Source organism: Cyprinus carpio, unplaced genomic scaffold (assembly GCF_018340385.1).
Source record: "Cyprinus carpio isolate SPL01 unplaced genomic scaffold, ASM1834038v1 S000006585, whole genome shotgun sequence".
Taxonomy (NCBI): domain Eukaryota; kingdom Metazoa; phylum Chordata; class Actinopteri; order Cypriniformes; family Cyprinidae; genus Cyprinus; species Cyprinus carpio.
Window position 1 is genome coordinate 287,353 of NW_024879238.1, and position 16,003 is coordinate 303,355.

The 16,003-nt window shown below is 39.3% G+C and overlaps 2 protein-coding genes across 2 annotated transcripts in view; both read right to left on the reverse strand.

The window, feature by feature from the left end:
• LOC109104485 (NACHT, LRR and PYD domains-containing protein 3-like) overlaps positions 1–11,824 on the reverse strand; it is a 69,057-nt gene extending 57,233 nt beyond the window's left edge. Inside the window, exon 1 of the mRNA XM_042754728.1 lies at positions 11,705–11,824. The gene's annotated coding sequence lies outside the window, so the exon portion shown is untranslated. The remainder of the gene's footprint in view (positions 1–11,704) is intronic.
• Positions 11,825–12,433: 609 nt separating this feature from the next.
• LOC122144049 (arabinogalactan protein 1-like) lies at positions 12,434–12,871 on the reverse strand. The gene has a single exon (XM_042754699.1). The coding sequence runs from the start codon at positions 12,869–12,871 to the stop codon at positions 12,434–12,436; it is 438 nt and encodes a 145-aa protein (XP_042610633.1).
• Between the last annotated feature and the right edge of the window lie 3,132 nt (positions 12,872–16,003).

Genomic DNA, 16,003 nt, shown 5'->3' on the forward strand with positions numbered 1-16,003 from the left:
ATATTATTATTAGTAGTAGTATTATTCATTATAATCAGTAATTATGTCCCCACTGGACAGGGTTGTCAGGTTTTTGCAACAAAACACACCCAATTGCTACCCAAAACTAGCCCAATAGCATTCCGGGGGGTAAAATACACGATTTTTGCTGGGGATCCTCCAGTAAAATTCGCATTCCAGGGGCTAAATATCAAGTTATTGGGGTCGCTTCGACCCACGGACATGAAAAACAACCCGTGGCAAAAGTGTTAAAGTAGCACAATTCCGTGGGAAAAGTGCGGACTTGGCAACACTGCCACTGGATGTAACAAATGCCTCATTTATAATGGGTTTAATTGTTTTTGTCTTGTCGCGCTGGGACACATGCATCACAGTATGGTAAGAGGTGTAACATTTCTGTCACACACTTGAGGTATTCGGTCAATCACAATGCACTGGATAGCTGGCCAATCAGCGTACACCTCGCTTTTTAGAACGATGAGCTTTATAAAAATCGACACATTTCAGAAAGCCAGGGCATAGAGGAGCAACAATAATGTACATTATGTACATTTAGACATTTACATATTGTTATTTTGCAGATGCTTTTATCCAAAGAGGCTTACAATTAGGGATACATAAAACGATTCTTCTTAAAGAGGCAAACAGACATAGGAAGTGCTTGTAATACCAAGTTTTAGGCTGTTCAAATAGGTACAAGTTAGAAAGAGAAGGAATAAATAACGAGAAAGATTTTTTTTATTTTTTATGATGAAGTCAAGTAGCTTTGAAAGAGATGAGTTTTCAGCTGTGCGTAAAAATTTTCAGGGATTTAGCATTCCGTATAGGGGTGGGAAGATCATTCTACCAGCCAGGAATGGGTAACGAGAATGTTCTGGAAAGTGATTTTGAGCCTCTCTGTAATGGTACCACAAGGCGTCGCTCACTAGCAGATCTCAGACTTCTGAAGGGGGTTTTGATTCTTAATAGTGAGTGGAAGTGAGCAGTGCTGAGCCTGTGTCTGTTTTATTTGCAAGCATCAATGTCTTGAACTTGATGTGAGCTGCAACCGAAGGCAGTGCAAGGAGATAAAGAGAGGTGTAACATGGGCTCTTTTGGGCTCATTGAAGACCAGTTGTGCCACTGCATTATGAATCATTTGTAAAGGTTTGAAGTCCAGCCAGAAGAGCATTGCAGTAGTCTAGAAATTACAAGGGCCTGGACAAGAAGTTGTGTAGCATGCTCCATTAGAAAGGGCCTGATCTTTCTGATGTTGTACAATGCAAACCTGCAAGATCGAGCAGTCTTTGCAATGTGGTCTTTGAATGTCAGCTGGTCATCAAAGGTTACACCAAGATTTCTGACAGAAATTGATGGGGTAATTGTAGAAGAACCTAGCTGGATGGAGAAATCATACTGAAAAGTTGGAGTGGCAGGGAAGACAAGAAGCTCAGTCTTTGTCAGGTTGAGCAAAACAAAACCGACACAAAACGAAGTAGTATACATGCCAGACCAGCATGTGGCACTGTAATTCTGCCACAGAGATACACTAAAAACAGAGAGGAAGACTTGGACTATGCACATAAACCTTACGTGCGGTATACAAACGAACATGGAACAATACATTTATTAATCTGTGTTAATGTTAGGATGTGGGCTGATGGCTTCATTGTTTCAGAAAATATACGGATTCGCTGTCCAATTTACGGAATGAACGTACTACAGAAAATTGGACGTACTGTCATTTCAACGCAAAACTTGGAATTTATCAATATGCACATGGGCGGTGGCTATGATCAAATCTCACATCTGGTCTCAGCTCATATACGTAAGTTTTTGATTTACATGAACTTGTGCGCAGCATAGTAAATATAGTGGAAAATTATAGATTGACAGCATTTTGTTAATTTCTATTTTCAAACGAAGCTCATTATTTGATCGTAAGCCAGTAAGATTAGAATATCTTTTTTTGGGGGGGTTTTATACAGGGCTTTTGCTTTAAATGTGCGAATAGCAACGTAAAGAAGACCATAAGGATTCAGTTGTCGCATCGTGCACCTGCAGCACCCCTTTCAAAAAAAAAAAAAATAAATAAATAAAATAAAAGAAATAAAATAGGATCACACAAAATATATAATAGGCTATAATATAATGTATGTAATCTACTCGCGCAAATCGCTGAACTCGCGTTTGCTATGTATGCCCAATTATTGTGTTTGAATGTACACGAGTGTATATATTTGTTGAACAAGTGGTAATCGTTTTCATATCATCTGAATAAACAGTAATCACTAATTTGATGATTTATCTTTCCTGATTGATTGCCGTCAGAGGTTGGGTAGAAGACAACAAATCGCATTATTCCACGCTCCTTCTTAGCATCATCAAACCATCCATTTCTATTGTTATTGTTTTGGTAGTGCGCCCTCTAGTGGCAGGTCCTACAACCTGTACCTTTAATAAAAGGGAAAAAAACACTGTGCAACAAGTAGCTATAGGCTATGTTCATTTTTGTGACACTTTTAATGCATTTCATTTCTTTTCTGTATATCTTTATTTGATTTAATCCACCCTTACGCACACACAAACAACATTAGTTATAGCATTGCCTGACATTTCAAACATTCATCATCAAACTAAAATGCAGTCAACCAAACATAAAAAATACACTGTTTATTTTAAAAGGTCCAATGTAAAATCAGCTTGCAGCGCCCAAATAAACAATTTTGCAAATGTGAAGGATTTTACATGGATATTAGAACATGAGTGAAGTATAAAGCAATGATTAGGCTACAAAATGAATAACAGTTATGCAAACAAATGTTACAAGTATGGCAAAAATGGAAACATTTGGATTCTTGTGGCATGAGGCTCCTGAGTCAAATGCTGTTTCAGTTTTGCTTGACATTTTTATGTACATATAAATGACAAATTAATATAGCCATAGCCCTAATACCGCCCAATTACAAGGTTAAGGTTTTTCTGCTGCAACATTTATCAGCCACGTCCAACACCCGGGCCACGTCTTCCCACACTTGGTTATGGCGCCTCCAAGAGGCCTTCTTTTGCAGGTGGTATCCATGCGCTTGAGAAATTCGCAACGCCGGGGTGGTACACGCCCTCTACCAGTTTGCAAAATTTACGGCCTAGGACATGCCGGTTACACTACAGGCGCATACCGCTCCTCTCGTCCTAAGATGTGCTCTTAGGGATACACATAGGCAGGGGTTGGGAATATGGAGCGTTGGTACACGTGCGCTCGATGCGACAGCTCGATCTGGCACTCGTTAGTATACGTTAGAGGGAACGGAGACGCTTGATATACCATAAACCCCTGGCCTTGTGGTACTCGAAAGCTGTGGGCCATCCCTGTGCTCTCCAGCATCTCCGTCACTTTCCATACACACGATTTCCCTTCTCACAGAAAATAGAGGAACTGGAGACGTTGTATGTTGGGCTGGAGTTGTACCAAACTCTCGCAAGCAGGTCTTTCCGCTGCAAGCCCCTAGATATCAACTAAAAAAATAGCGGACCCCCCACAACCACCCCAAAGCCTGGGGGGCCCAGATCATCCTACTCCTCCGACAAAGAGACTGCAATGGAATCGATAAAACTTAGCCTAACACAACTCTCTGGGCTTTTGTTCTAATTTATTGTAATTTTTTTTTTAGTTTAGTGAAACTTAATTTTGCTTTACAAAGCCTTATTTTGTAGGTTTTAGATTGTACTGGTTACAATTTTAGCTATGAAAATGGGATTGTAACCACTTGTTTTGCACATAATATAAGGTGTACATGGGTACATTAACTTTATTTGTTTTCTTTGTGATAGCCGTTAAGTTATTTTGTAAGTGGTTTGTTGGACAACATTGGGCGGTAAGTGAAATAAATAGATATTAAATGGAGATTTTTAAAATACAAATACAAAATCAAAAATACAGAGATATATATCGGATATCGCAAATCGGCCAAAAAAAACAGAGATATGATTTTTCAACAAATACAAACAAAACCTAGATAAACAAACAAACCCCCCCAGAGTCCGATCCACAGGTGAAATGCAACAAGCGCAAATGCACTGAGTTTGCTTCTTTCTTTTCTGAGCAGAATCAAGTAAGTATCAGAAAAGGCGACTAAGCGCATCCTCAAGTTTATGCACGAAGGTCAGAAACAGATTTGATTGCAATTTCAAAAAGAAGTTATCTGTCTGGCTTGAAGCAATTGATAGCAAAATTTTGGAAGAAATAGTACAGCACCTTAAATCGTCAACCTGCTACCTTGACACACTTCCCACTTTCATTCATCTTTTTTCAAAAGGGTGTTTAACTGTTTTGAAGCAGATCTTGAAGCAGAAAAAAGCAATCTTGATAACACCATATTGAGCAACTATAGACCAATATCAAATCTTCATTTTTAGGCAAGATTATCAAAAAGGTCGTTTTAATCAGCTGAACTACTACTTAAACTCAAATGGATACCTGGACAATTTGCAATCTGGTTTACAACTGCATCACAGGACAAAGACAGCGCTCAAACATTATAAATATATTTTAAAATAACATACTTCAATAAAATTTTAAATACAATAAAAACATACCAGGTTTTCTGGGATGGTACTCAAATGGTTCAGGTCATACTTAGACTTATGCTCTCCTATACTCTTTAATTGGGAGAGTTATTATTTGTGAGTATAGGAGAGCATAAGTCTAAGTGGACGTCCTTGATATGCAGAGTCACACAAGGCTCAATTCTTGCACCATTCTTGTTTAGCCTGTATATGCTCCCATTAAGTGTAATAATGAGAAAGAACCAAATTTCCTATCACAGCTTTGCAGATGATACCCAGGTTTACCTAGCCTTATCTCCAAATGACTACAGCCCCATTGACTCCCTCTGCCAATGCATTGATGAAATTAACAATTGGATGTGTCAGAACTTTCTTCAGTTAAACAAGGTGAAAACTGAAGTCTTTGCATTTGGAAACAAACAACTTCAAAGATGAAGTTCTCAAGGTGTATGCATACCTTGACTCTAGGGGTCAAACAACTAAAAATCAAGTCAGGAATCTTGGAGACATTCTGGAGACAGACCTTAGTATGCTGATTTAGTTACTGCTTTGACATGACTACTGAAACTATCATCTAAAAAACATTGCAAGAATTAGATGTTTTGTTTCCAGTCAAGACTTTGAGAAACTTGTTCATGCCTTTATCACCAGCAGGGTAGACTATTGTAATGGTCTCCTCACCGGCCTTCCCAAGAAGGACATTAGACATCTGCAGCTCACACAGAATGCTGCTGAAAGAATTCTGACAAGAACCAGAAAATCTGAGCATATCACACCAGTCCTCAGGTCCTTACACTGGCTGCCAGTTACATTTAGGATTGATTTTAAATTACTTTTACTCGTTTATAAATCACTCAATGGCATAAGGACCTAAATACATTGCAGATACGCTCACTGATTATAAACCTAACAGACCACTCAGATCATTAGGATAGAGTCAGTTAGAAATACCAAAGGTTCACTCAAAACAAGGGGTCGAGTCCTGCCCCCCTTTTGGCCTATTTATGCCACCTGCAGTTGAACCCAGCTTCCAGAAGAGATCAGATGTACTAAAACATTAGCCCCATTTAAATGTAGACTCAAAACTCATCTTTTTAGCTGTGCATATACTGCATGAGCACTGTGCTACGTCCGAACTGATTGCACTTTTATGTATAATAATTTTCTACACATAACTGTTTAAATTCATTTTAAATCAATTTTTAAATCATTAAAAAAAAAAAATCCTTGTTTTATTGTTGTGATTTTTTTTATTATTATTATTTTACTTTCTTTTATGTAAAACACTTTGAATTACCATTGTGTGTGAAATGTGCTATAAAAAAATGCCTATATTAGGGCTGTTTAACGTGTCAATTTAATTAATTAGTTATGAAAAAATAACATTCTAATTAATGCTTCCAATGCACCCACCCCGCCCCAGACTTGCATAGACTTACACTTAACTCAGTTGATTGGTGACAAACATGATGCAGGGCAACAACTCAATGCCATTCGATAGGCTACATCATGCAGTATGTCCCTAAAATTCAGGAGATTGGGGCAGAAATGTCCTTGTATGAGTTATTGTCTCGTATTTAGAACAATATGAGGTGATAAGTAAAAGTGAACAAAAAGTGAAAATGAAAGTGACGTGACATACAGCCGAGTATGGTGACCCATACTCAGAATTCGTGCTCTGCATTAAACCCATCCAAAGTGCACACACACAGCAGTGAACACACACCTGGAGCAGTGGGCAGCCATTTTTATGCTGCGGAGCCCGGGGAGCAGTTGGGGGTTCGGTGCTTGCTCAAGGCCACAACTAGTGGTTAGAGTGCTAATATCACACGAGTGCTGTTTTTATACAACAGTTCAATAAGAAATTAATGTTTTGTTATGTTTATAGACACATAATTTTACTTTCTGTTTATGGACAATTTTTCCAACTAAATGTGACCTTTCAATAAAAGTATTCTGCTAAAATAGTTTCACCTTTGACATAACCAGATCAGCCGGTTTTCAAAAAGAAGAGGGAAGCAGAAAAGTAATTTTGGTTGTTTATCTAACATGCACAGGAAAACCAGTTCTTCCTTTTTATAATTGCCACACAAACAAATGCAGAAATCTTAGTTCAGGATTGCACAAAGATTATAACTATCTGTGTCTTTATTTCTCATAAGGGCACATTTATCGCACCATTGTGATTTCACTAAAATTGCAACTGCACATCTTTTTAACTGTTCACTCAAGTAGCACAGTTTGGCCCTCATTTTGGTTTGGCTTCCTATATTTTTGGTAACATAAAAATATCTTGGTACAAACATAATGACTTATGGTTGTAGTGTTTTCATGTTATTAATTTAATAAAATGCAGTCAGTCTGCAGAAATAGTTTACTTTTTTCATAAACTATAGAACTGTAGAACACTTTTCATAGAACTAGTTTGTTTTCCTTAGAAAGAAGCAAGCAGCAAACAATTATGGTCATTTATCAAACATGCACTCAAGTGTTAAATCACATTGCTCCACTGCTATTATTTAGAATATTAAGAGCTTAAGGAGCTGCTTAATATTGCACACTCTCACACAAAACAGATATGAATACAAATCATCTTAGACATTAGGATTGTTACCTTTTTATACTACATTCCCATACAATTTCTGAGAAATAAGGTCCGTTACCCTCGTATACTTCGTTTTTTGATTTAATATTGAAATCTGAAAAATCTGCACATTTTTCGTATTTAATTTGTCCAAACAAAAAAAAAATCAAGAAATTCGGCTTCATTTTTTCGTTTTTAGTGTTTATGAATAACAACTTGAATATTCGATCTTAAATGTGGGCGGGAATGAAAACGCCCCTCTCCGCTGATTGGGTCAAACATGACAACATAATAAGAGTCCTAAATTATAATAAGAGTCCTACGCTTCTATGGATTCTTAACGTGTTTATTTTCTACTACATTTTATCTCTCTTCTCTTCATCAAACAGCCAGATTAAAGAAAATAGCTTGACCACAAAACCGTACCGAGGCAAGAGCCTTTTGGTCCTTTGGCACACCGCCTGTTTTTATTAGGCTAGTATCCACCTATCAAAATCTGACTGGCAAAGCTGTGTGACGCACTGCAGCGCGGGGAGAATGTAGCGAAGCAGACCGCTATCAATTTATGTGAACATGTAGTCATAACTTTTGTTTTAGAATATGTGGACTATGGAGGAACTTAAATAAAATGACATATATGAAAAGAAGAAATTAGCAGCATTTTCTACTTTTTGAGTTTTTCATCTATTATTTTAGAATTTCTATTTTGAATTCGACGTCATGAATTGAAGGTAAAGCTCATTTGAAGGTTTATAAAAAGAGAAAAAAACCCTCTAAAACAAACTAATTAAAATAAACTGAAGATATAAAAAATGTAATAAAAGCCTATTGTTTTTTTTTTTTTTTTTTTTTTTTTAGCCTATTGTTTTTTTTGTTTGTTTTTTTTTTTTTTACCGTTTTTTTTTTACCTTTTACCTTTTGTATGTCATCTTTAATGTTAAATTCTTACTTAAAAAAAAAATGAATAATATGACAATATGCTGTTACCAATTAAATCAGTATTCAGAGATATAGATTCTGCGACTGAAGATGCTTTTATAGATGTATTTACAGTTTAATGCTGATCAGACATGCATTTACATAGAAATTACAAATGTATAATGAAATAAGATTAATGTTTTATACAACATTTTTAATACAGAAATGATCAAAATGAAATGATTTGAAATGAAATGAAATGAAATGAAATGAAAATGAAACTTGAATTATGAAAGTAATATCACCAGTAGGTGGCGGTATTTCATTGTGTTAATAAAGAAGCCTTTTAATTCAATCTATTCGTTCAAAATGCTTTCATTCATTATTCAGGAATAAAATCAAGTGGCTGTCTATAAATAATTGCTCAGTGAATTGTTGTCTATAATAACGGGTCTTTCAAAGACTGATTCAAGGAACGATACACCACTCTATGCACCTACTGTGAGTCATTCACACAGCGGCTCTGTGGTGTGGGTTAGAGTTGGCAGAGAAAAATCAGTTAGCTGGCCAACACCCAATATTAATTAAATAAACTCAGTTTATTATCTAAAACTACCTATGTTCACATAAATTAATAGTGGTCTGCACTTGTCTAACATTCTCCCCGTGCTGCAGTGCACAAAGGTGTGCCAAAGATGTATAGGCTAGTAGGTAGTTTGTAGGTGCAGGATGCGAAGTAAATTAATATTTATGAGATAAACTAAATGTTTCACTGGTAGGTTGCAGAATTTATGCCTACACAAAAGAAAGCTCTGTCTAGGCTCTGCCTCGGTGTGTCAAGCCATTCGTCAATCTGGGCTGCGTTTCCCGATAATGATTGATCTTAGACCTTAAGAGCGTTTTCTATGAGTCATAGAGAGAGAGAGAGAGAGAGAGAGAGAGAGAGAGAGAGAGAGACGTCATTTCCAGGTCCAATACATGGATGGTATTCGTGCAGGTTAGCGAGTCATTGACAGATTTTTCCCCCCAGTCTTTGAAGCATATTTCCTACATATTTTATCCAATTTTTTTGTTCAATCATTTAATTTAGATGTATTTCTATTTTTTCTGCCCTTTTTAATTATTTAATTTATGAAAAAAAAAACGAGTAACAACGTGTACACTAAAGTACAATCAAATCATTATATTATAATCACATTGCACTTGAATAAAGTTAAAGGTGTAATCTGACGATACCCCATAAATCTACTCCAAAAATCCACCTTATCACTATAAAAAAACTTCATAAAAAAAACATAACAACAATCAAAGATATAACGCGAATTATAAGTGCTACTTAAGTTATGACGCGTTTGAGAAACAGACCGTAATATTAAGATCAGTAGTACAATCGTTTTTATGAGCTTTTGGGAAACGCATTCCTGGCTGTTTGATGAAGAGAAAGAGATAAAATGTAGTAGAAATAAACACGTTAAGAATCCGTAGAAGCGGAGGACTCTTATTATGTTTTTAGGACTCTTATTGTGTTGTTAATTCAGGCGGAGATGACCAAACAGCGGAGAGGGGCGTTTTCCATCTTCCCGTTCCACATGTAGAGATCGAATATTCAAGTTGTATAATTCGTTTTCTTGTCACTGAATGTAAAAACGAAAAAATGAAGCCGAATTCTTTATTTTTCGTTTTGTTTGAATGAATGAAAAACGAAAAAAATGGTGCCATTTTTTTTTTTCATTTTTTCAGATTTCAATATTAAATTAAAAAACGAATTATAACGAAGGTTACCATATAGTTGGTTTCCATAATGTCTCTGATTTATATTATATTCTCATTTAATTTTTGAGAAATAACTGATAACATTTCCAGAAACCAATACATTTTTACCATATAGTTGGTTTCCATAATGTCTCTGAATAATCACACTCTGACAATACAGATTATGCATAAATATGAAATAAATATTTAAACACTACTTAATAATACATGATGCATTAAACATAAACATCCAAAGTTGGCAAACACTGTCCCTTCAAACAGCTTTCCTTTCTAAATCTGTTCATGTTTCCACTAAATCTCTTCGTGTTTCCAATTTCGGGATTCCATCACCCTGCTTTTATGTGCATTTTGAAGTATCGAGTGATGGAAATGCTGAATTTCGAATAAAAATCACTCAATTCGCAAAAAAGTTTTTACGCTCACTTGAGGTGGTTTTTGACTAGTGTGAAAAAGGACTAATGCGAATAATGGGAGGTCATGGTGGATCAGGGGGCTTGGGAGGCCATGGCGGAGCAGGTAGTTTAGGAGGCCATGACAAAGCAACCTCTGAGGCCGCGGCCCCAGCCCCCACCTCGGCCTCTACTGCTGGAGCTCTACTACCCCCGTCCCCCCAAAAAAAATACTTGGAGAAATTTACGGGGCTGTACTCGGGGACTTGAGCCCTCCCTGGGCTTAACAGGGGATCTGGAGCCCTCCTTGGCTTAACTGGGGATGGAACCGACACTGGGATCACATGAATGCTTGGCGGACTTGCATATGTGGTGGTGGCACTGGAGGAGCAGGCACAGCAAAGCACTTTCGAGGAGCTGGCACTGGAGTGAGTTTTGGTGCTGGAGCAGACACTGGAGCGAGCTCTGGGGCTGGAGCAGGCACTTGAGGGTGCTCTGGAGGAGCAGGCACTTGAGGGGCACTCTGGAAGGTGCTTACGAGCGGGCACTGGGGCTGGAACCGACACTGGGATCACATGAATGCTTGGCGGACTTGCCATATTAATGCTCGGTGGGCTTGCCATATTAACTGCCGGCTGACTTGACTCAGGAACTGCCGGCTGACTTGACTCGGGAACTGCTGGCGGACGGGTTCCTGATCGGAATCTGGAAGCTCTGAGGGATGATGGAATGTCATCCCGATCCGGAACAACATTGCGAGGGTGAGCGGCACGAAAGCCCTTGTGAAGAGGATGGGGTCTGGGCTCGACTGAGCCAACGTGATAAATATTGCTCTTTCCTCCATTTGGGGACATGGAGGAACGTGTGGAAAGAACAGGGAAAGCAAAACACTTAAAACATTTTTTTTTAAAAATGGGGAGAAAAGGAGCCACTTAGTTCTGGTATTCTGTCACGAGTTGCTACAGTGCAGGAACACAGGAGTGAGGAACGAGGAGACCAGGAGTACTAAACCAAGGAATTTATTCATATTGCGGGGAATCACATGTAGCACAAGGAGTAGACATCAACAATACCAGACAAAGAAACTGGGAACTGAACACAAATAAAAAAAAAACAATATACAAAACACAATACACACACCTGGATACAATGAAAACAAACGGGGAACACCTGGACTGAAATCAATGTACGGGAGACAGAAACTGGGTCACAGAGCACATTGGGAACAAAACACAACCAAAACTAGGAACAGAGTCTGACACTATATTACTTTATCATTACATTATAAATCACCAATATTGCCCACTCATAATTTTTTTTTTATAGTTATAATCACAAACATGTTTTGTATGTATAAAAAAACACAAAAAACATAAAATATCAAAATTAAAATAGCCAATTATTGTTAAGTATGTTATAAATATCTACATATATTCGCAAACATTTACAGTATTTCACAGTAAACACTGGTCTAAGCATATACATATACACTCACCGGCCACTTTATTAGGTACAACCCGTTCAATTGCTTGGTAACACAAACATCCAAAGTTGGCAAATACTGTCCCTACAAACTACTTTCTTTTCTAAATCTGTTTGTGTTCTTCCTTTCAAAAATACAGCCTGATTACATAGTTTCACTTGTGTCAAAAAGTGGCTGAACCTGTTAATATTTTCCTAAGAAAAAAAGGAGCAGCACAAATAATTTTTTTTCTTCCTTTATGCATATAACTGCCTATAATCCAGGCTTCGGATATTATATGTTGATCTGGGATTCCATCACCCTGCTTTTATGTGCATTTTGAAGTATCGCATCAGAATCGAGTGATGGAAACACTGAATTTCGAATAAAAATGCCTCAATTCACAAAAAAGTTTTAACGCTCATTTGAGGTGGTTTTTGACTTGTGCGAAAAAGGGCTAATGCAAATAATGGGAGGTCATGGTGGATCAGGGGCTCGGGAGGCCATGGCGGAGCAGGTAGTTCAGGAGGCCATAACAGAGCAACCTTTGAGGCCGCGACCCCAGCCCCCGCCTCCGCCTCAGCCCCCCCAAAAAAATACTTGTGGAAATTTACGGGTCTGTACTCGGGGGCTTGAGCCTTCCCTGGGCTTAACGGGGGATCTGGAGCCCTCCCTTGGTTTAACTGGGGATCAGGAGCCCTCCCTGGGCTTAACTGGGGATGAGGAGCCCTTCCTGGGCTGAAATGGGGATCAGGATAGCACTTACGTGGTGCTGGCACTGGAGGGTGCTCTGGAGGAGCAGGCACAGCAAAGCACTTTCGAGGAGCTGGCACTGGAGTGAGTTTTGGGGCTGAAGCAGACACTGGAGCGAGCTCTGGGGCTGGAGCGGGCACTTGAGGGCACTCTGGAGGAGCAGGCACTTGAGAGGCGCTCTGGAAGGTGCTTACGAGCGGGCACTGGGGCTGGAACCGACACTGGGATCACATGAACGCTTGGCGGACTTGACATATTAATGCTGGGTGCGCTTGCCATATTAACTGCCGGCTGACTTGACTCAGGAACTGCCGGCTGACTTGACTTGGGAACTGCTGGCAGAGGGGTTCCTGATCGGAATTGGAGACTCTCCAGACAGCGGAAGACTGTCTCCTTCCAGTCGAGGTCGGTGGTGTCTGGGAGCTCTGTGGGATGATGGAATGTCATCCCGATCCGGAACAACATTGCGAGGGTTTCCCCCTCGAGGGAGCTGGTGAGGGTGAGCGGCATCCAAAATAAAAAATTAAAAGCACGACTTATCCAACCTAATAAACAAACCTCATAAATACATCTCTTTACACCAAGGAACGTGTGGAAAGAACAGGGAAAGCAAAACACTTAATAAAAATTTAAAAAAAAAATGGGGAGAAAAACAACCACACAATTAGGTATTCTATCACAAGTTGCTACAGTGCGGGAACACGGGAGTGAGGAACGAGGAGACCAGGAGTACTAAACCAAGGAATTTATTCATATTGCGGGGAATCACATGTAGCACAAGGAGTAGACATCAACAATACCAGACAAAGAAACAGGGAACTGAACACTCTTTAAATACAGACAATAGGGACTACCGACTAGACACACCTGGATACAATGAAAACAAACGGGGAACACCTGGACTGAAATCAATGTACAGGAGACAGAAACTGGGTCACAGAGCACATGGGGAACAAAACACAACCAAAACTAGGAACAGAGTCTGACACAATATTACTTTATCATTACATAAATCACTAATATTGCCCACTCATAACTAGTAAAAAAAGATTTTTTTTTTTATAGTCATAATCACAAGCATGTTTTGTATGTATTATACACTACAAAAAAAATTATATCTAAATTATTATTAACTAAATTATTATTTTTACGTATGTTATAAATATCTACATATATTCGCAAACATTTACAGTATTTCACAGTAAACATTGGTCTAAACATATACATATACACTCACCGGCCACTTTATTAGGTACACCCGTTCAATTGCTTGGTAACACAAACATCCAAAGTTGGCAAATACTGTCCCTACAAACTACTTTCTTTTCTAAATCTGTTTGTGTTCTTCCTTTCAAAAATACAGCCTGATTACATAGTTTCACTTGTGTAGCACAAATAAAAAATTTTCTTCCTTTAGATTAGATTAGATTAGATTCAACTTTATATAATTTTTTTCTTCCTTTATGCATATAACTGCCTATAATCCAGGCTTGTGATTTTATATGTTGATCTGGGATTCCATCACCCTGCTTTTATGTGCATTTTGAAGTATCGCATCAGAATCGAGTGATGGAAACACTGAATTTCGAATAAAAATGCCTCAATTCGCAATAAAGTTTTTACTTTTTATGCTCATTTGAGGTGGTTTTTGACTCGTGTGAAAAAGGGCTAATGCAAATAATGGGAGGTCATGGTGGATCAGGGGGCTCAGGAGGCCATGGCGGAGCAGGTAGTTCAGGAGGCCATAACAGAGCAACCTTTGAGGCCGCGGCCCCAGCCCCCACCTCGGCCTCTACTGCTGGAGCTCTGCTACCCCCCCCCCAAAAAAAATACTTGTGGAAATTTACGGGGCTATACTCGGAGGCTGGAGCCCTCCCTGGGCTTAACAGGGGATCAGGATCCCTGCCAAGGCTTAATGGGGAAACAGGAGACCTCCTTCGGCTTAACTGGGGATCAGGAGCCGACCCTGGGCTTAACTGGGGATCAGGAACCCTCCCTGGGCTTAACTGGGGATCAGGAGCACTTCCTGGGCTGAGCTGGTGATCAGGATAGCGCTTACGTGGTGCTGGCACTGGAGGGTGCTCTTGAGGAGCAGGTACAGCAAAGTGCTTTCAAGGATCTGGCACTGGAGTGAGTTTTGGTGCTGGAGCAGACACTGGAGCGAGCTCTGGGACTGGAGCCGACACTGGACCGAGCTCTGGGGCTGGAGCGGGCACTTAAGGGGCACTGGGTCAGGAATCGACACTGGGGTCACCTGAATGCTTTGCGGGATTGCCATATTAATGTTCGGTGGGCTTGCCATATTAACTGCCAGCTGACTTGACTCAGGAACTGCCTGCTGACTTGACTCGGGAACTGCCGGTGTACCGGATCCGGAATCTGATACTATAAACACAACACACCACATTACCCTCCCATTCAATGTGAGTGGTGTCTGGGAGCTTCCCCCACGAGGGAGCTGGTGAGTCCGAGCTTCAATAATCCAATCTCAAAAACAATGCGCCCTCGCAAAGAGGATGGGGTCTGGGCTCGCCTGAGCCAATGTGATAAACATTGCTCTTTCCTGCATTTGGGGACATGGAGGAACGCGTGGAACGAACAGAGAAAACAAAACCCTTAAAAAACAGAAAAAAAAGATGGGGAGAGAGGGAGCCACTTCCTGTGTTCCGGTATTCTGTCACGAGATGCTACGGTGCAGGAACACAGGAGTGAGGAACGAGGAGACCAGGAGTACTAAACCAAGGAATTTATTCATATTGCGGGGAATCACACATAGCTTAAGCTAAAGACATCACAATACCGGACAAAGAAACATGGAACTGAACACTCTTTAAATACAGACAATATGGACTACCGACTAGACACACCTGGATACAATGAAAACAAACGGGGAACACCTGGACTGAAATCAATGCACGGGAGACAGAAACTGGTTCACAGAGCACATGGGGAACAAAACAAAACCAAAACTAGGAACGAAGTCTGACACTATATTACTTTATCATTACGAACAAACAAAAAAAACTTTTTTTTGTTGGTATAATCAAGCATGTAAAAAACAAACAAAAAAAACTTTTTTTTGTTGGTATAATCAAGCATGTTTTGTATGTATTATACAATACAAAAACATGTTATATTTAAATTATTGTTAACTCAATTATTATTAAGTATGTTATAAATATCTACATATATTCACAAACATTTACAGTATTTCACAGTAAACATTGGTCTAGGCATATACATATACACTCACCGGCCACTTCATTAGGAACACCCGTTCAATTGCTTGGTAACACAAATTGCTAATCAGCCAATCACATGGCAGCAACTCAGTGCATTTAGGCATCTAGATGTGGTGAAGATGACTGAAGATGCTGAAATTCAAACCGAGCATCAGAATGGGGAAGAAAGGGGATTTAAGTGACTTTGAACATGGAATGGTTGTTGGTGCCAGACGGGCTGGTTTGAGTATTTCAAAAACTGCTGATTAGGACTGCAAGATAAATCGCATGCGATATTTCATGCGCAGAGCTGTTGTTCACTGACAAACTGCGCCAAACCACAAGCATATTTTGCGCA